The 21788-nt window shown below is 41.7% G+C and overlaps 1 protein-coding gene and 1 long non-coding RNA gene across 3 annotated transcripts in view; both read right to left on the reverse strand.

Annotated features, from left to right (window-relative positions):
- Positions 1-21788, reverse strand: part of LOC121639981 (obscurin-like) — a 146648-nt gene that overhangs the window by 30090 nt on the left and 94770 nt on the right. Inside the window, exons 7-8 of the mRNA XM_041985601.1 lie at positions 15390-15659; positions 14859-15152 (exon numbers count right to left, since the gene is read on the reverse strand). Of these exons, the coding sequence (XP_041841535.1) occupies positions 14859-15152; positions 15390-15659 (564 nt within the window). The remainder of the gene's footprint in view (positions 1-14858; positions 15153-15389; positions 15660-21788) is intronic.
- On the reverse strand, positions 9616-11377 carry LOC121640072. 2 transcript variants are annotated; one of them, XR_006010327.1, is made up of 6 exons: positions 11364-11377; positions 11176-11267; positions 10648-10701; positions 10492-10554; positions 10330-10389; positions 9616-10241 (listed from the first exon to the last, which is right to left on the reverse strand). It is a non-coding gene; the product is annotated as an uncharacterized LOC121640072 (long non-coding RNA). The 2 variants fall into 2 exon arrangements; XR_006010326.1 differs by lacking the exon at positions 10648-10701.

Genomic DNA, 21788 nt, shown 5'->3' on the forward strand with positions numbered 1-21788 from the left:
TAATAACTACTTTATAGCTAACAGGCTGCAGTACATCTCCAAGTGGCTCAAACCCAGTTATCTGGATGAGCCGTGGCTAGATGTGGAGCAGGCTTTGTGTGAGGACTTAGTCATCTCTGACCTGCCGTTCATCAGCTCAACCATTAAACCATATAAGTGCTTTAAAAGCCTTAACATCCGTTTTTCCTTAATGGCTTGGTGGGAATTCTGTAAGATAACCAGATCTTCCCTCTTTCCATGTAGACTTACACCCATCTGGAACAACCCTGACATCCTGCAGAACAAAAAGATGATAAACTTCACTCAATGGAAGACTAAAGGAATACAACAGTTAGGACAGATAATAGAAAATGGAAACTTTGTATCTTTCAACACAATTGTCTCACAGTATGGAATCAACAGCAATAAATTCTTAGAGTACCACCAACTAAAATCAATTATATGTAAGAAGTATACCCCTGTACAGTTAGACTTGCAGCTTCCTGTCAGAATAGCAGAATTCCTGAATCATAATACTCCAAAATTATTATCAAAAATATATAGATTACTTGCAAAGCTAGAAGACAGGATATCTCTCCCGACTTCAAAATGGGAAGATGATTTATCTAATAACTTTGATCAGAAAAGATGGTCGCAAATATGTTTAAACACGTTTAAAATGACTCAGAATTCAAATATACAACTAATACAATTCAAAATTCTCCATAGAACTCATTATACAGGACACAGGATGTTCAGGATGGGCCTTTCACCATCAGATATCTGCCCACACTGCTCTGAGAACACCTCTGATAGCTACATCCATGCGCTGTGGTCCTGCACACCTGTCCAAAGGTTCTGGATTAAGGTGTGTGAAGATCTCTCAAAATGGTTTAAAACTAGTTTTCCTGCAAACCCCACACTTTGCCTACTGGGCGACCTGGGTGACACCAACATAGGAATACACTCCATAAACTTGGTCCTCGCAGTCTTATGCATCGCAAAGAAAACTATTCTTGTGAACTGGAAAGATAAGAATAATTTGTCTATCCAGCAGTTTAGAAATCTCCTGTTAGATCACATCAGCATTGAGACAATGTCTGCCTCCTCCAGGAACCAGTCAGATGACTTTCATTCCCTCTGGTCCCCTGTGACTGGCTACATCACTTAATGTAGGTGGAGGATTGCGGCTTCGCTGGGATGGGGGCGGATGTGGGTGGGGGGTCCCTGGTGGCTTCAGGTCTCCGGTTGTCTCCTGGGTGGGGATCTAGGCTGCTCCGCTGCTGGGTCGGCTGGGGGTTCCGGTCTGGGCGGGCGGCATTGGGTGGGCCCCGGGGTGGGGCTGCCTCGTGGCGGTGGGGGGTGGCTGCCGGGGTGCCTGGGTCGGTGTCCGTCGGCCCCTGGCCGGGTGGCCGGTCGGGCCCGGGGTGGGCCGGGTGGGGGCCCCGGGCTCTGGGGCGTCGGGTCTCCCCCCGCTCCTGGGGGTGGGGGGTCTGCCGCTGCTGGGGGGGGCTGGGCCCGTCCGGATGTGCCGTGCCGGGGGTTGGTCCGTGCCCTGGTGCTTGGTCGCAGCCCCGGAACCTGGGTGGGTGTGTGTGTGTGTGTGTCTGTGGGTATGCTGGTGTGTGGGTGGGTGTAGAGGGACGTGTGTGCCGTATGTGTGTGTGGGTGTGTATGAAGGTCTGGGTGTGTGCGTGTATGTGTGTGTGTGAGTAGTGTGCGGGTGTGTGTGTGGAGGTCTATGTGGGATGTGGGTGTGTGTGAAGGTATGTATATATGAGTGTGTGCACGTGGAGGTCGAGGTGTGTGTGGAGGAGTGAAGGAGTGGGTGGAGGCGTGAGTATGTATGGAGGTGCTTGTGTGTATATGCAGGTATGTATGTGAGTGTGTGTGTAGTGGTGTATGTGTATGGAGGGGTATGAGAGTGTGTGTGTATGTGGGCACCGGTGTGTGTGTTTATAGGTATGTGCGTGACGTGTGTGTGTGGAGGTATGTGCACGTATTGAGGTGTTGGTATATAGAGGTGTGTGAGAGTGTGTGTGAGTGGCTGGGGAGAAAAAAAAAAAAAAAAAAAAAAGGGAGTGTGTGCGTTTGCAGGGGGTTAGGACGTGTCCTCTGGGGGGCGCCCTGGCTGGGTGTTGGGGGCGGGGGCCTGGGGTTCCCTTCCTTCGCCTCGCCCCCCTCCCACTCAGAAAGAGGAAAGTGGCCCCTTGGGCTGGTGGCTGGCCCCTGGGGGGGTTCGTGGCGTGCCTGGGTTGGGGTGCCTGCTCTGGGCCTGTGACGCCCTTCGGGGCCGGCGGGGGACGGGGGCGCCCTAAGCCACTGGCGGGTCGTCTTCCAGGGGGGAGGCTTACCCCCCTCTGGACCTACATCTCCTGACCCCTCCCCTCCCCACTCTTCACTACATACACAGGTAGGGCCGTGGGGGGTGTGCTTGTTGCGCTGGGCGGGGCAGGGGGGGTCATCATAGTGGCCCCGTTGCTTCGCCGAGCGGCAGCATGCCTCCCAGCTTTTAATTCCACTTAGTCACTGAGCACAAATAACATTTGCAACATACAAACACGTTTTGGGGGGTGGAACATGCGAGGTCAGGTGGGTGGGACTGCTCAGGTGGCCCCAACCCCTCCTCAATGCAGTTACTGCCCCCCAATTTTAACCCTCTTTTTTTAATTGCAAACAGCACATAATATATTCCCTCACTAGTGGGGGAGGGAGGGGCGATGGGGTCTTCAAGCGCCCCTGTCTCCATGGATGGCCCGGGGGCGGGGTGGGCCGGGTGGCCTGTCGCGTTGGCCCGGGGCGTGGGCGGGCTGTCCCGGGGGGTTTGGCTGCTGGCCCTGGGGGGAAGGTGCTGTTTTGGGGGTGGGGAGTGGGGGACTGGGGCGGGGTGGGGGGGGTGGGGGCCTGGCTCGTGTCTCCTCGCCTCCTGGCTGGGGCTGTCCCCCCGCGGCGTGGGGTGGCGGGAGGATGGTGGTGGGGGGATGGTGTTTGTTTGTGTGTGTGTGTGTATGTGGGGGGGGGGGAGAGTGGTGTGTGTGTGGGGGGATGGGTGGTGGAGGGATGGTGTGTGTGTGTGGGAGGGTGGGGTGTGTGGAGGTGGATGTGTGGTGTGTGGGAGGGGGGGTGGTGTGGGTGTGGGAGGATGAATGGTGGAGGGATGATGTATGTGGGGGAGGATGGGGTATGTGTGGGAGAATGTATGGTGCAGGGAGGGGTAGTGTGTGGGAGGATGGATGGTGGAAGAATGGTGTGTGTGCAGGAGGATGGATGGTGTATGGGAGGGAGGATGGTGTGTGTGTGGGGGAGTGGTGTATGTTTGGGAGAGTGGGTGATGGAGGGGTGGTGTGTGTGTGTGTGGGAGGATGGGGTACGTGAAGGTGGATGTTTGGTGTAGGAGAGGGAGGACGGTGTATGTGTAGGAGAATGATGTATGTGTGGGAGGATGGGTAGTGGAAGGATGGTGTGTGTGTGTGTGTGTGGGAGGTGTGAAGGTGGAGGATGGTGTATGTGTGGGAGGATGAGTGGTGGAGGGATGATGTGTGTGTGGGAGGATGGGGTAGGTGTGGGAGAGTGTATGGTGGAAGGATGGTGAGTGTGTGGGAGGATGGATGGTGGAAGGATGGTGTGTGTGTGGAAGGATGGATGGTGGAAGGATGGTGTGTGTGTGTGGGAGGACAGAGTATGTAAGGGTTGGATGGTGTATGTGTGGGAGGATGAATGGAGGAGTGGAAGGAGAGTGTGTGTGTTTGTGTGTGTTGGTCTGGGGGGGGGGGCAGGACTGGTTCTCGGGGTGTGCGGCTGGGCGCTGGGGTGTGGGGCTGGCCTCTGGCGGTGGCCGTCTGGGCGGGCCGGGTCCCCCCGGGTGGCGTGCTGGCCCTTGGCCTGTGGGGGTGGGGGGTGTCCCTGCGCTCCTGGGCCCGGGCCCTCTGCCCCGTCTGTCCCGGGCGGCCGGTGCCCGGGGGGGTCGGGGACTGCTGGCCTTGGCCTGCCGGGGCCGGTGCCCTGTGTCCGCGGGGCGGCTCCTGCTGGGGTCTCCTGCTGCTGCCTTCCTGGGCGGGCGAGTGGTCGTCTCTGTGGACCGGTCGGGATCTGTAGCCTACGGGGGGGCTGGTGGCCTGGGTCTCGGGACCGCTGGCCTGACTCTGGCCTCTGTTCAAGTGAGGTGGCATCTGCATGATCACTCTGCATGGTCACTCCTTCCTGAACGTCTCCACACAGTCTTTGCGTCGCCATGTGGCCGAGTTCTCCAGCATATCCACACAGGTTTCTCTGCGCGTGTTCTTGAATACAGCAGTTTCACTTATATCTATTATCATATTTTTTTTTCTTTTTTTTTTATTATTTCTGTTCTTATTATTATTATTACTCTTACTCTTATTATTATTACTACTACTATTATTATTATTACTATTATTGTGATTATTATTATTGTTACTATTATCAACTAGTTGTGTAATGACCTACTGGCCAGGATGATCTTAGCTATATATGTTGCAAGTAGTATGGATTACATGGTTTTCTGTATAATGTTTTAAGTCCCCACCCGCACTCCCCACACCCTTTCTGTCCCTCTCTCTCCCCTCCCTCTTCTCTCTACTTTCTTTTCTATCTCTCTCTCTCTCTGTCCCCTCCGGTCGAGTCCAGCATTAAGAGTCTGATTTAATAAAGTTTTTCATGTCATCAAGAGGGACTTTATACATGTAGTATAAATCCCTGCTTGATAGAGTAAAATTGCCCAGCACCAGACAGCAGCCAGACAATCATTCTGTTTGCAACGATGCTGGACAAGACAAGTTAGAGAAAAAAAAAAAAAAAAAAAAAAAAAAAAAAGAAATGTGGAGTTTTTTTTTTTATGTAGCTAATTTATTTAATCAGCATTTATGATAAAAACAAAATATTATGCTAATCTTATAACAAACACTATAAAATGCCAATTGGTTCATTCTAATTTCCACTGTATTAGAAATATTAAAATAAAAAGATGACCATGTGAGCAATCTAGTTGTCCTCAGTGTTGCAAAAGCTCCAGCTTTAAATGTGTGTGAGATGTTTGTTTGTGCAGCACCAGAACAGTTCTTAAAAGAGATGGCTGATATCTGTCCTCTACTTTAAGATCTTTTTCTGTACTTATTTTGAGGATTCTTGTTTTAAATGTTATTCTAAATATTGTCTGTGTTTTCTTAGAAGGATAATGATTGAGTAAAGTGTTTAAAAAGGTTTTTGTTTGATTCTTCCATGCTGGATGAATAATTACGTTTTCATGGACAAATATTTCTTCTATCTGACTGAAATCCACCAGACATGTTTACATGGATGTTAGATAAAGTAATCTGGTGACTTGTGTGTTTACATGATGGGAAGATTAAATATGATTTAAACCAGGGATGTTCAGTCGGTCCTCGAAAGCTGCTGTCCTGCAGGTTTTCCATGTTTCTCTGCTTCAACACACCTGACTCAAATTAAATGGATCCAACAGCATGTAAAGTACACTGAAAACCTGCAGAACATTGGCCCTCGAGGACCAGAGCTGGACATCCCTGCTCTAAACACAATGTAGACAGATTTAAAAGAAGAAAAAGACATAAAAGATTTGATCAGTTCAGATCTGTTTTGCTGACACCATTTTTAAATCTTTGCTGAAACTCATCATGTCATCTAACCTCTACGTGGTTCAGGCATGAGCAGAAAGAAAATACATCACAGAAACCATCAGACTGAGTGTAAACATGCTTATTTTTTCCTGTTGATCAGAATGTGGAAAGGCTTAACCCCATATGAAGACAAAATCTGCTCTGTGACTTGAGCAAACATCTTTCATCTGTGGTCTCTGCTGCTGGCAAAGACGTGTCACTTCCTGTTTGGTTTGTTACACCAGGACCGGACAGAGGCACCATCTGTTAAAGACTGTTTCCACATTACCTCTTCTTCTTGCCACTGTTGAAATTTCAGGTAGCACTTTACATGACAGCAGTGGTTTCCCAATGCAGGGCCCCTTTTAATTTGACAGTAATGTCCTACCACCACTTACAACGAAACATGGAAACATGTGCTGTGGAATTGTTTTTTTGGCAGAGAAATAGTCTAATTTCTTTATTTTACTGGCTGCTAATTCAGTTAAAACCCTGTCAGTGGTGGAGGGAAGTATTAATTCCTGTGCTATAGTGTGAGGCTTTTTAGATGGAGAAACTGCACACGTAAGTTGAACATTTGATGAGACGGATTCTGCTTTAATAATAATAATAAAAAACAGTGATATTTATGATATTTTTATGACAGTTGAGTAGTTTATTCCTAAAGTAATTAACAGGATTTATTTTGTGTGTGTGTGTTCCAGAAACAGAAATTTTAAATTGGTGTTGTAACTTTTTTGGCTTCATGCTAACAGATGTTAATACCATTTTACTGGTCAAAACTAGAGTAAAGATATATATATATATATATATATATATATATATATACATATATATATATGTTTTCTTTTATTTATTTATCTTTTGTTGGCCTGTTTGTTTTTTGGTCGTTGCAATGTTTGTTGTTCTTTCATCATCGTTTGTGTATTGGGACTTTCACAAATTTGTCCATGTTTTGCTGGTGGTGCAAAAACTACGTCTAGCTGCCTCTCTCTGCTAACTTGGCTCAATCACCCAACAACATAACATTTAACTACATGAGAGAACATGAGGTCATTAAAAGTTGGTCCGTATGTGCCGGGGGTCTGGGCCTGCCCAGATGTGCTGCCGTGGTGTGGATTGGTGCATGCCCTGGTGTCTGGTTGTCGCCCTGGGACCCAGGGTATGGCCCGGGGGCAGGATGGGTGTAGGGGTTTGAAGGAGGGGTGAGTGGGATTCGGGGGATTATAAGGGGAGGTGCTGGGGTGTGAGACAGGGATGCTTGTATGTTGTGTGTGTGTCTATACTTTGGATGATATTTGTGGGTGTGGAGGTACGTTTGTGTGCGTGCGTATGCATGTGTTAGGATGAGTGGCGGTGTGTCTGGGGAGTGAGAGTGGGAGGGTTGTATGCTGTGTGAGTGTTTATATTGTGTGGGTGGGGCTGAGGAGGCCTGTATGTGTTAGGATGAGCAGGAGTGTGCAAGGAAATAGGTGTGTGCATGTGTTTCTGTGTGTGGTTGGGGCGGGGTTAAGTGCACTAGTGGGGGGGACCTGGGCGGGCCTGGGGGTGGTGGGCCGTGGGTCTGCCGCTGTCCCCATCCTCTCATTCCCCGTTAGGGATGTGGGAGGGTAGGTACTTTCTAGGGTTGGTGGCAGCTCACTGGCTGTGGTCCCTGAATGGCCCGGTTGTGGGGGGCGGCCTCTCCTGGCCTGTCTTGCCCTGGGGGGCCTCCTGGGGAGCGGGGGTGCCTAATGCCACTAGAGGCTCAACATCTAGAGGGAAGTTTGCTTCCCTCTGGACGTACATCCCCGGACCCCTCTTACTTCCCGCTCTCTCTGTCTCTCACACACACACACACACATGTAGGGAGTTGGGAGGCGCGGAGCCATGCGGGGTGGAGCAGAGGGGGCCATTCAGTTGTCTCCTTGGATGCACCCTGTTGCGACTCGCATCTCAGTTTTAATTGCACCGAGACACCAAAACACAAGAAACACAACACACAAACAACACCTGGGGGGCATGGCATGCAGTGCATGTCGGGCGGGGCCACTTAGGTGGCCCGGCTCCCGGCTCATTGTGGTCACAGCCCCTCAATTTTAATTGCACACAACACAAACTACATAAACAGTCTGCAGCGGGGAGGGAGAGGGTATTGGGGACCTCTCACACCCCTGTTCTCCCGGTGTGTGGCCGGGGGCATGTTGCGGGCCCTCTGCCTTTGGGGGGTGGGATGGCCGCCTCTGGGCTCCTGGGGCCCTGGGCCCTTCGCTTGGGCTGCCCTGGGTGGCTGGTCCCTGGCGGGGCTGGCAGCTGCTGTTCTTGGCCCACTGAGACCTGTGCACCAAGACCATGGGGGGCTGGAGTCATCTTCGTGGTGGGGTAGCTTGGGTTGGTGCTCCGGGGCTGCTGCTGAGGGCCCGGGTTTCTGGCCCTGGTCTGCCTCTGATCTCTGCAGAGGCGTGGTCACATTTGCACGATCTCACTCACCATTCTTCATCACTAATCACTCCTTATTCCTCATGCTCTGCATGCTGACACATTCACTGAATTGGTCGCTGTTAGGTCTTTTCAATTTGGTTATTATTTAAAAACTCTTAATGACTAGCAGCTCTGTTTTTTTCTGTGTGTGTGTTTCTGTTTTTGTATTTGTAAAAAGTTGTAGGAAATTTTCTGATGTGTTCATGTACAGGTGTAACAGTTTGTTGTCTGGTGATGGTGTGGATTGAAGGGTCGTTTCCTTCTGTCTGTGATCTTTTTGTCTCCTTCCTTCTTTCCCTTTTGCTCTTTTTGCTATTTTCCATCTTTTTCTGTCCCCTCCGGTCAGGTCCAGCAAGATTACATAGATTCCGTGATTCAAAGTAAATAAATAAATAAATGAATCTGATTTTCAAGAGGAGCCTTACCCACAGGCCTCCCCATGGCAGAGCAAATTTGTCCAGCACGATAAAGCAACCAGACTATAATTTTGCTTGCTGTGATGCTGGACAGGACAAGTTTAAAAAAAAAAAAAAAAAAAAAAGTTGGAATTACAAACTCAGTGATAAGATCACACAATGCATCATCTTCCTTATAGTTGTAATTATTTTGATATTGACTTTATTTGGAATTTAATACTCAGTAAAAACCCTTTGCTACACTCTTTTGTTATTTTTCCTAAATATTCTAAAATCTTGAGTGTTGTACCAAACTGAAGCTCTATATCTCAGTAAGAACCTTTAAAAAAAACTCATGTAATCATATTGAGGATATTTAACATAGTTACAACACAAAAGAATATTGAACCTATGAATTAATCGCAGTGAAACCTTGTGCAGCTTTAGCTGATTTTACCCTCACAGGTGCAGCCAGTAGAAATGCAGATGAGTGTGAGACAACACACTGATGTCAAACTCAGAGCAGCAGAGCTGAGCTGAACCTTGTTACTGTGCTGCTTCTGTAGGTAGGTCTGCTGTATTCTGCTGCACAATTAATGAGTCTTCTAATTTGCATTGACATTAAAGATGAACAAGGAGACATCTAACACAGGATTACAAAACTTCTTCTTTTTAATAAAACCAACCTCTGGTTCCTTTTTAAACAGAACTACGACAACTTTGAACACAGCAGTTTTTTTACATGGTTACACTTTCTGCATAGCTGCATAACTTTTCATCAGCTTTTTATTCCTACCATTTTATTTATATTACATGAAACATACAATAACATAAACTCCATCAAGGTAAAAATAAAATATACAGAGTGCTTCTCATATAATTACTTCATTCATTAAAAAGACCTCAAATCTACAAGCTTTTTTATTTATTTATTTTTTTTAATGTATTTTAATGGATGACTGATAGACACAGACATTAATATGCTAAACTTAAGCTCTAGTAATGTCTAAAAAAATGCATTTAATTGCATTTAAATTTGAAACAGTACAAAAATAAGCAGAAAATATCCCTGGCCAAAGATGAACAAACCTAAGTTATTATCAGCTTCCACTGTTCTCTGATAAAAGCTCTGCATAGGGTTGGTTACGGCGTTACTGCCGGATGCTCCACGTAAGTCCGCAGAGGCTCAACGCGCACCTCTTCCAGCCCTGACGTGCACCCCTGCTTGCAGCATGATTACAGTGAAGTACTTCCTTGTGGTTGGTCGGTTTATATACTTTCAGATTTCTGGAGCTTCTTGCTGAATTTGTGTGCTTATCGCAGCAGAGGAACTGCAACACAAGGTCGTAACCATACGCTGGATTGCAAGAGCAAATTTCACTGGCATCATCTTTACTGAACCCTACCATATGCAGACCCAGCATGAATATAAATGCAGCTTTAAAGTTTATAAAGAGTTCATTTTTTGTAATTAATTGTAGTTAACATGTCAAAGTCCCACCCTTAATTCAAATATAACTAAAACTAACGTTACTAAGTGACTCAATAATAATAAAAAGAAAAGTTTGAGCTTAAAGGGTAATTTCATAACATAAAAACAGAAGCTACTGAGCATGTCTGATATTTTTGACAGTTATTGTGAGTTTTCTTCCATCTTTCATATTCCTGAATAAAGCAGCACAGCATGCAGCCTACATGGCAGCATCGTTATCCAGAGCTGCTCCTAAACTGACCTCAGAATAAACTGCTGCATCAGCTGCTGCAGGACTCCACTTTCCTGTGAACAGAGTTCATCTCAGTCAGATATTTGCCTGAAACTTCATCTTTAAAAGTTGAAAACGTTTCAGTCCAAACACTGACTGTACCTGCAGTTCCTGTCTTCACATCAGAGTAAACACAACTCTCCTCTGGTTCATGATGCCTCCCTGTTAACACACTCACAGTCATCCTCTAAAATACACGAAGCTCAAAACCTTCAGAGCTGTTTTTCCTCCTTTAAACATTGTGTGTGTGTTGGTGTAACTTACCCTTTTTCCCAAAATGTTTCAGTTCAATAAGAGAGTATGTGACATCTCTGGATTCATCTGCATCTGAAACATTTCATAATTCCACATCAGTCACTTGTTACAAGTTTTCTGAAATCACATCATTTTTACATTTCAGCTTCAGATGTCATACTGTACCATTTTTAGTCTGTTTAGTGGGTTTGATTGACTCATACAGACAAACATCATCTACTGGAAAGAAATGAGAAAAAAATAAATCATATATAAAAAAAATTTCGTCCAAAGAAAATCTAATTTTATAATCTTTTGTATTTTGATTTATTTGCTGTTTTTTTTCTTATTCAGGTTGATGTTAAAGTCAAAGAGTGCACAATTTAGAGTGTGAGGTATTTAATACATAAATCTGTCACAATTATAGCTTTATTATTATTACAGTAAACCCATAATAACATGGGGTTATGGTTTAGACATGATGCTGGAAAACACTCTGGTTTCTTAAGACAATTTAAAATCAAGAAACTTATACACTTTATACACTTGTGAAGTTTCTAAATCGAAAGCTTGATCTTTGGATTTTTATTTCTGTTATTATAAGTAATAATGATAATATACTATTGATGTTAAGAAGTTAGTAAAATGACACATAATAAATGTTCATGTAATTAAAGAGTTCTGTATTAAATGTGAATCAGTGTAAGTCCTGACCGTGGAGAGGAGAGCTGTACTGGTTAGTTTCATTCTGGTTGACTCCAGGATGTGAACTGGAGCTCTGACTGCTGCTCTGTGACTGGATCCACCTAAAACATCATAAACACACAATGTTTAACACAGAAAAGTTAAATAATGAGGATTTATGTTGGAGATGGGGTTAAATGAAAGAATGATGTACAGACCTGATGCAGCATAAACCTGTAAAAAAGACATTAGTTGTTAATGGACTTTGTAGGTCATTTTGTTCTACTGCTGGTTTGTTGTATAACATCAGAATAACTCTGAATATTTGGTTTATTAAAGAGTAAAAAAGGTCTCACCCTTGGACCGTTTGCAGAGACACAACAAGAGCAGGAAAATCAATAATATGATTCCAATAGAGATGTTCAGCTCCTCTCTGCCATCATGTTGGAGAAGTTTGTCATTGTGATAGAAAGAAACACTGGAAAGTGTGTTTTGTTTTCTCAGTCTGCAGCTCAGACTGACAGAAGCTCCCTCAGTCACAGGATGGACGGGGCTCACCAGGATGACGTCATCATCATCATCTGTAAAACAGACAGAAGATTAAGTTCAGTCAGAGATCAGAGAGATTAAAACTACATTCTTATGTATTTATAAACAGCTAAATGTCTCACCACCTCTAACCAAATACAATCTTAGTCTCATAAATCATAAAGAAGTTGTTTTTAGGCTGTAATCAGTGACTTCATTTCTCTTAAGATGTTTGTTAATACATTGATGTTTCTTCTTGATATAAATTGTAAGTTTACTTTTTATCTTAACATCAACTTTGTTTCACTAGAAATGATCTAAATGAACAACAAATTTTACAAATCCTGACTTATTTTTGTAGCATTATTTAGACATTATTACATTGAAACTCTTGATAATGACGTTATTAAGGAACAACACTTTAATAACACAAATATTGGGAAATTTGTCAGGAAGAATAAATATTTATTGTTCTAAAGGTTTAAACAGATAAACTGAATTAATTCAAACATATAAGCAATAATTTGATGCTGCTTTGTTGTGATGGAAATAAGAAAATTGTTTTAAAAAAAATGTTTTTATTTAATCTATTAAAGCATAGAATAGATTTTTTTATAAATAAACACTAAAGCATAAAATATATCCTGCTGCACTGTATCAGTGACAGTTAAAAGTATCGTCCAGGTTATGGTATGTAATAAAATGTAGTAAACAGTGTGAGTTAAACATATATATAAAAAAGCAAAACAAGGACAAAAATCCAGGACAAAAGATCATAACATACTCTGTACAGTGATGTTGACTGTGTTGCTGAACTCTCCTGATCCAGACTCACACCAGTAAACTCCACTGCCGTACCAGTACATGTTCATGTTACATGAGGATCCAATCATTGTCCCCCAGTAGGAGCAGCGTGACAGATGATGTGTTTCTCTAAAGCTCCTCATTCTCCACTTAGTAGAGTTTCCTCCACAGTTCAGTGAAACAGAGTCATATCTGAAGTGTTGAACTCTGTCAGGATTCAGTGTGAGAGACGCTGCTGGATGAACATCTGAAAAACAAACATATAATGAGATTTCTATAAAACAAAGAATTATTTTTAAAAAAATATGTCACGGCTCCAAGGAGAAGCTGGACACAAGCTCAGGTATGAGGAATGTAGACTTTAATATAGTCTAGAGAGCGAGTACTATAGTAATAGAATACACAGATGCAATAGAATAACACACAATGCAACAGTCAGGGAATGAGGCTTATTTAGGATGATGACCAGGTGAAACAGATGATTGGGATTTGATGCAGGTGTGTCCAAGATGTCTGACGCTGAGGGATTGTGGGTGATGTAGTTAGTGACCAGTGATCAGTACTCCGGAGAAGTGGAGCGCACCCGAGAGGAGGGAGCAGGCATGACAAAATACTTCACTTCAAATATTAATTTGGTTTATATTTCATTTAGTTGAAGATCAGAGCTCATATTTACACAAGCTGATCAAAATGATATTTTCTGATTTTAAAATTTTAAGTATGTTTTAAATAATAAACTGTTTACATTTAAACATCCATCTTTTAAAGGTACGAGTAAATATTCTAAGATTAAATGTTCAGGATTTATTTTTATTCATCTGTAGCTTCTGTATTTGTTGACGTTGTCCACAGACCTGCCAGATATGGAGCTAAATCACCGTCATAAATTATTTTCTTATGAAACTTTTAAAAGTGAAAAAATTTTAAGCTGAAAATGAAAGTCTCATTTTTACTGTGAATGTTATTTTAATTTTAATTTGAATGGGATTATTTTTTATATTTTCTAAATAAACTTTAATTTTACATTTTCAGTATCATGTTTTTTTTTTTTTTTTTCAAGTTTGAGATATTTTCTTCTTGATTTTTCATTGTTCATTTCAGTTGTTATAACCCTCTCAGCACCAAAGTAAAATAAATTGCAACAAGCACCAGGTCATATCTCCAGAAAGAGATCTTAAACCTGTTACTATTTTCCATCTTTGGAAGGCAGACATGAACCAGCCGTCAACAATTGGCCGTGAATGATCAGCTGCACCACTCACTACCCCAAAGCCAAAAATCGAGGGGATTAAATATGCCTGCTTGTACTATATTGTATCAACAGAACGTGCAAGTAAATGCTTACAAATATTTAATGTAAATCGACGTGATGACTTTAGTCGTAATAATCAGTTCAATATTACATAAAATCTGGACCTTAAAAAAATCTCAGTTATTCCTCCTGGTCAGTACCCCTGCTTGGCCCCCATCAAAATTTTTCTAGACACACCCCTGCATATCTGAAGTGTAAAAGATTTCTACCACCTGTCAGCTACTTTGTTAGAGAAGGGTCCTGCTCTGATTTATATTATAAAACCTGAACCTGATCTATCTTAGATGTTTGAATGGCTGAGTAGTTGATTTTACAGCTGTGTCACCAGCAAACCCCGTTAATCCTGAATATGAAATAAAGGCAAACAATATCTAACTGAAATAAGCTGTTATCAGCATGTTTCATTCTTCAGCTTCATGTAACAGTGCCATGGTTCTGTTTAACATTAGACTGATAAATGTTGATAAGGGGTTTACAAAAACAATACTGATGGGTAAATCTGTTCCAGTGTGAACCATGAACCACTTTTTTTCCTCCTTCTTAGGTGAACCATAAACAAATGCAACCAGAGAGACAGAACTAAAAAGCTGATTAACAGATAACCGACAGCCAGTGTGATGATTCAGTGATTCAGTGAGGCTGATGTTCTAACTTTCTTTTTATGTGTAAGCAGATATAACTTGTATACAAAAGTTAGATTTATTATTGTTCGAATCTTCTGCAGACAAGAGCTACTTAGTACATGAAGCATGTAATGCACATGCTGCGTCTGCAGCTTCTCTCCTTTTACATCACATTTCACGTCATATTGAAATAAGAACAACGATATTTTTCTAATTTAATTTAATTTAATTTAATTTAATTTATCATCAAAGTAAAATATATATTTCCTGACTGGTAACTTGTCTAAAAACTAACTGCCTCTCACCTTGAAACATCACCCCTCCACAAAAGAGCGATAAATTATATAAAAATAGATGGAATATAGACTCAGTCTCAGAATGAAAAGATGTTAGAATTAAAGTGAAAAAATAACTTTTCCTCATTTATAGAACAGAAACACACTGACCTGCAGACCAGACAAACTTTGGTTGACTGTAATCAGTGTGATACTCTGGGTCTCCTCTTCCAGCCCTACACACATATCCTGCTGTGTGTGTTTGTCCATGAATGATGTAGGAATCATGTTCAGTCCCAGCAGTGCTACCAGGCAGCAGATCATAATTGTACAAGTTGTATAAAAGATGAGGAACAACTTTATACCAGTAGAACCTCCATCCTGCAGACGGAGGTTTAATCTCACATCTCAGAGTTACTGAGGATCCAGGACTCAGCCATGATGGAGACACAGAGAGGACAGGTCCTGTTAGAGAGAAACTGTTTTCATTCCAACTACAGATTTATAACAAAACACAAACAATTCCTTCATGTTCTTTCTAAATACTTCAAGAAGTACTTTATTTACAACTTCAGCTGATCTGTGTTTCAGTTTAGATCAGACATGATGAGTTCTTATGTTAATAACATGTTACAGTAAAAAAAAAAGTAAAATAACTCGGTTTAAATAATTTAAATCCAAGAAAAGATAACATGAACATACTTTCTCTAGTGATGTTGACTGCATTACTGAACTCTCCTGATCCAGACTCACACCAGTACACTGCTGCTCTCCAGTACCGACGACTGTTTAAGCTACATGTAGATCCAGTCATCGTCCCCCAGGAGGAGCAGTCTGAAAGCCTTTGTCCTCCAGTAAACCTCATCACTCTCCACTCAGCAGAGCTTCCTCCACAGTTCAGAGAGATATCATCAACAGTGAAGTGTTGCTCTCTGTCAGGACTCACTGTGAGAGATGCTGCTGGATGAGGACCTGAAACACAAGTAACAGGGAGACAAACATCTCAGAGGTTTTATTCATTCACATGACTTCATTTTCAACAGCTGAAGATGAATAAAAACAGTTCAATAATTACAGTAATTCAGACAAACTGAGATCTCTGCCTTAAAAAAGAAAACAAACCCTATCAGTTTTAATGAATGATTTAAATTATTATAGAACCCAGTTCCTGGGCAGTCCTAGTCTAGTCTTTCCTCAGCTTGGGTTGATTACTGGAGTGGCCTCAGGTTTGCAGCGGCTCGCCCAGCTGTTCATCACTTCCTCTGCTATAAAGACCCTCAGTCACCACTTCTCTGCTAGATTGTTACCTCTGTTCTACTGTCAGTTACGTTCTAGTCCTGAATTAATTGCTCTTTGTGAGTTCCCTCTTAACTGACCAATCTTTCTCTTTTCCAGTCCTCACTGGAATCTTTCCACAGCCTCCAGAGACACCAGTCTCAAGCTTTTACAGCCTGATCCTTGATGCTACGCCTGAGCAGTTACCCCACACCTGCCCGACTTCCACCGCTGCATTAGACTCAGTCTGTTTCTAATAAAAACTGTTAATCTTGTCTAAGTCTGCATGTGGACTCACCTTCAGCTCTACCATTATTTACTTAGTTTTACTTTCATACGCTACAAGGGTCGACTATACTTTGTATTCATCTTATGAGACTTTAGACCAGGAAAAACAAACTCGAGCTCTTGGGCCTTTTTCCTGCAGGTTTTTAGTGTTTCTCTGTGTGTTGCAGCAGAGAAACATCTGTAGCTGTGTTTCCATTACAGTTTTTCACAAAATAAAAGTGATTTTTTTAACATTTGGACAAAGTGCAATTGTAATTTACAGGTTTTTCCATTTAATGGTGTTTAGCACATTAGCCATTATTCTCGTAAAATCTCATCCCACGAGACTCCACTTTGAGGAGGAAGTAGATTTCTAAATCTTTGTAAAACTCTGCATGTTGTCATGTTTGCTATCAAGGTTAATGATTACATTTTTTTCCTTTAATTATTTGTAAAACGATTTCCGTCTCCTCCTGCGTCTGCTCATACTGCACCATCTTTATTTGAATTGAACTGGTCACATGACCCGCTACGTCACGTCTGGTGAAGTGTAAATGCGAGGAAAGTGTTTCAATTACACTTTGGTGACAAACTTCTATATAGACACGTCTGAGAAACCACCTCATGAGAGTGTAAAAACTTTTTAGCAATATTTAAAAAACAATTTGAAATGTACGTGTTTCCATTTCCGTTCTTTTATTGCGATATTTAGCTTTTACGCAATTCTTAGGTTAATGGAGACACACGTTATAACCAGCAGGACACTGGTACAAGAGGTCTGGAGGTGGGGATCCCTCAGTAAGACTACATACGCATCTAACCACAGTAATTATACATCTGCTACCAGTCAAAAGTTTGGACACAATTTTCCAATAAATTTAATGGGAAAGTGTGTCCAGACTTTTGGCTGGTAGTGTATCTGCATATTTATATATTAACATATAAATATCTAAGTTAAAAGTACTGACTGCATGGAAGAGTGGAGTCTCAGCCTCTGTATCTAATTTCATTCATCATGCATAATTACATGATGATGTTTGTCTTCGACAGCAACAGAAACAGAAACAATGGGAGGATGTAACAACTGTTCAATAAAACACACTGACCTGCAGACCAGACAAAGTTTACTTCACTGTAATCAGTATAATCTACTGGGTCTCCTCTTCCAGCTCTACACACATATCCTGCCGTGTGTGTTTGTCCATGAATGATGTAGGAATCATTTTCAGTCCCAGCAGTGCTACCAGACAGCAGATCATAACTGTAGTTCTTGTGTAACAGATCAGGAACAGCTTTATACCAGTAGAACCTCCATCCTGCAGACGGAGGTTTAATCTCACATCTCAGAGTTACTGAGGATCCAGGACTCAGCCATGATGGAGACACAGAAAGCTGAGGTCCTGTTAGAGAGATTAGAGAGAAACTGTTTTCAGACTAATCATCAGATCATTCTATCCCATATATACATGGTTTAGACAAAGGACCCAACAAACCAACAGGGGTCCTATAGTTGGACTTGCAGTCTCATCTGAGGAGAATTCATAATACTCGTCTTTTTTCTTAACATGTCTAGAAAGACGTGTTGAATATAAAAATAAAGCTGCAAGCTGCCGTAGCTGGTGTTTTTTTTATTTTTTTTTTATTTTATAAATATGACTAATAACTTCCTTGCAGCTATGTCACACCTTGCATGGCAGCTTCTGCCGTCAGTGTGTGAATGTGTGTGTGAATGGGTGAATGTGACGTATACATAAAGCACTTTGGGTAAAAGTATATAAGTACAGAACATTTACCATTTACCATAATCAAGAACCAAAACACTTAAAATATGTAAAATGTTCTAACATAAAAACTGCTTGGTGAGAAGAAAAATCTTATTTAAAAAAAAACATTATCTTGATCTAAGATATGTAATCTTACTTAGATTTCTGTTTAAGATTTACAGGAGGATGGTGAATATTTTTTTATCTGAAACATTGTGGAGGAAAGAAGTTGAAGAAGAGGAGTTGAACTTGTTAAATATCTTTTCCACTTCATCTAGAAGTTATTTTGTGACCTCGTTTTCTTTACCATCAGTCAGGAGTAAATACAACATGAAGGCCAGAAAGTAGTTTGACTTAAAGTTTTTAACTTCTCCATTTTCATAAGAAAGAAAACAGATCACTGCTTTTAGGGAAGTTATGGTCCAGTTAAACCTGTAGCTGGAAGGAGAGTTACAGAACAAAACCCTGGAAGACTAACAGGAAATGTTTCTGTTCTCACTCTGTATGCAACAGTCAGGTGTTAAGGGAGCTCTGTGCCCCCAAAACCAGACCTCTGGACCTGCCATTGAGTCAAGATATATTATCATGGTTACAATGAAAAAACAACAGACTGTAGATACAAAAGAGGAAGAAACTCAGTGATGAAGCTGATGATAAATGAACAAATAAGGAAAGAGTAAAGAAAGAAAGAAGTTCAGTTACCTTCAGCATGTCCACAATGGAAGAGTGAACTGATCCCTAAAAGGAAGATTGACATTTCATTAGATATTAAACTAGAAGAAATTAAATAACAGAAAAGAGACTAAAAACTTATGATGAAGACAGAAATAAGGAAGGAAGCATAACAATGTAGCTTTAATAGTAAGAATAGAGAAGTGTAAGAAATGAATAGTAAATTATTGTAATAACTGAAAAAGCCTTTTTTTTAACTGTATTTTTACCAGAAACTCTGCAGCAAACTAAACTAAAAACGTCCACAACTGTGTTTAGTTTAAGATCTGAATTGAAACTTTCTTCTTTACTGTCAGTTTCCTTCATCTGCATCATTTCAGCAGAGAAAGTGATGTACTTACACAGTAGCTCCATCACACAGAGCAAAGTCTGCTCCATCCTCACATCCAGTCCTGATAATGTGTCGCTGTGCTTCTGAGGAATATTTCCACTTTGTATAAGGAGACAGGCTGAAACTGCAGCATCTGAAGAGAACCGTAAGAAAGATATGTGTTCACCTCAGTACGAGATCACACGTCTAAAAGTTAGTCTTTCAGTCTCCTTACAACACTAAGAAATATTATAACTTCCTGTTGTGTAACTTCCTTGTCAAACATCTACAAATATAATGAACCCTTGTTGCTGAAATAAAAATATAAAGAAGAATCAAAAGAAAATAAAGAAGACAGTAAGAAAGAAAGATGCAGCATAACTACACATATATTTAATAGTTTATAATAAGTAATGTAGTAATTTCCTACCAAATCATGAGATTACATGTTGTCTACAAGTTATTTTTAGTCTAACATTTCTAACACTTCCTTTTCATTTTCACACTACCAGCATCCCTACAGTTGATGTTGTTCTGCACATACAGAGCTCAGATATAAAAACTAACTCCTGTAGCTGAAGAGAAGACCAAAAAACAAAGAAAGAGAGCAGGATTAGAAAATTATTTACTAACATGAAATTACTAAGTTTAGTCATTCTTCATCAAAACTTGTTTTTTACTTGTTTACGTCATGTTTACGTCTACTACACCCCTAATCTCTGTGTAATGATGAAAACTTGTCATGTTTACACACATAAATCCATACACACAGAGCTGAGTCTATCAGCCGTATAAGCAGTTGGTTAGTGCACCCCCTGCTGGAGAAGGTACTGCTGCAATCTTTCCAATAAATTAAAACAATGCTTTGCAGCCCTGATTTGAACCCTATATATATATATATATATATATATATATATATATATGTATATATATATGAAAGTACAAGTCTAAACTTTAAAAATACTTTATTTTATTTAAGGGGAAAGTGTGTCCAAGCTTTTGGCTTATACTGTCTGTTTTAAAAAATAAAAATAATAAACATTCTCCACAACACACCTGTAGAAGAAAAACAGTACTGAACCACTCAGTCATGCCTCAGTCACCTCAGAAAGTAGCAGTGTTTGTTAAAGTTTGCAGGAAGACAGGCAGGAACCAGGAAGGAGCAGACAGCGGACTCTGTAAAGTGGTAACAGGTTTATTTAAAGTGAGTCCAGGGTCCTTGGGAAGCAACTGAGGCTGGGGTGATGGCAGGGCAGCAGGCCAGAATGACAGCTTGTGGTGGGATCTTCAGACTGGGAAGGTGGCACTCTTCTGCAAAGGTAGGTAGACAAGACGATAGTTGTGCATAAGTCTGTACACAAAAGTCTCAAACAAATCTCCTAATGGCTGGTGTTGTACCACTACGGTAAGGCAACGATCTGGCGATGAGTGGACTGCAAACTGGCTCTTATGTAGGCTGGGAAAGTCAAACAGCAGCAGGTGAGCGGCATCTCCCATTACCAGCAGGTGAGGAGAATCTCCAATTAGCACCACCACCATGCCCAGTAGGATCTCTGAACCACAAGTAACGAAAACAGAACATGACAAAATAACAGTAAAATACAATCCTGACAGTCTTAGTGATATTTCCTGACCACACAGTTGTTGCTCCAGGTGAGGTCACCTCTGAGGTGAATGTCCAGGCAGCTAGTGACCACTTACACCGCTGCTTTTCCGATGTACAGGGGAGGGGGCCATTGTTTGCTCCTCTGAAGTCCATGATCTTTGTCTGCTTGATGTTAAAATAGAGGTTTTCTCTACATCAGTCCTCTAGGTGTTCCCCTGATATTACCTAATAAACTAAATCAGATTGCTGCTTGCTGACCTGTTGTTAATGTTGATGAATGATGATTAAAAGATGAAGTTCTCACTCTCAATAAGATGATTCAGTTCAGAAAGACAGAAAAGAACACATTGAAAAGTCTGTTGTTCTAACAGTGAACACAACATGTTAAACAGCTGTTCTCCTGGTGGAAATGGACTCGTTATGACTAGTGTTCAGAAATGTAACGAGACGAACTAACGTGGCTGTAAAACAGTTGTTTTATTGACGCGTTTTGACTGAAACTTTGTTAACCAATGTCTTATATAGTTCAGATCTGATGAGGGTCTCGCTTTAGCAAACATGTCACAGCAAACTTCTTTTTTTGTCTTTTTATTGTGAAATTTCTCTGCGCCTCCTCTCCATTTTCTCTCCATCTCCTTTCTGACAGATCGCTGCATCTACCAGCACAGAGCCAAAGAAGCAGTTCAAAGATCTGATTGGGCCAGAGCTGTGTCAGTTAAAAAAGAGCTGATGGACCACAGATCATATATTTTATGGGCTGGTGGTCAGGAAATAAAGTCCTGTGCTGACTTTCATTGACCAATGTTGCAGGTCCAGAGACCAAGGTGTTGGTGTTAAAAATTTGATTGGGCCAACCCAGTGTCAGTTTGGTCACAGATCTATTGGTTTTATGAGTCAGTCAGACCAAAGAATATATAAATAAACAAGATCAATAACACTTTGGCCCACACTGGAAATATCTTCTGTACTTAGTAGTTTGTCCTTCCCTGAGATAAATTAATAACAGGTGCAGAGAAGCAGAGTCAGGATATGGTAACTAGAAAACTACCACCAAAACCAAACCACATCTAAATCCATGAGATGAGAAATGAGATCAGTACAGAGGCTTGCACACGCTCAGTATGGATTTTAATGAGTCTTCTGCATCT

Source organism: Melanotaenia boesemani, chromosome 5 (assembly GCF_017639745.1).
Source record: "Melanotaenia boesemani isolate fMelBoe1 chromosome 5, fMelBoe1.pri, whole genome shotgun sequence".
Lineage (NCBI taxonomy): Eukaryota > Metazoa > Chordata > Actinopteri > Atheriniformes > Melanotaeniidae > Melanotaenia > Melanotaenia boesemani.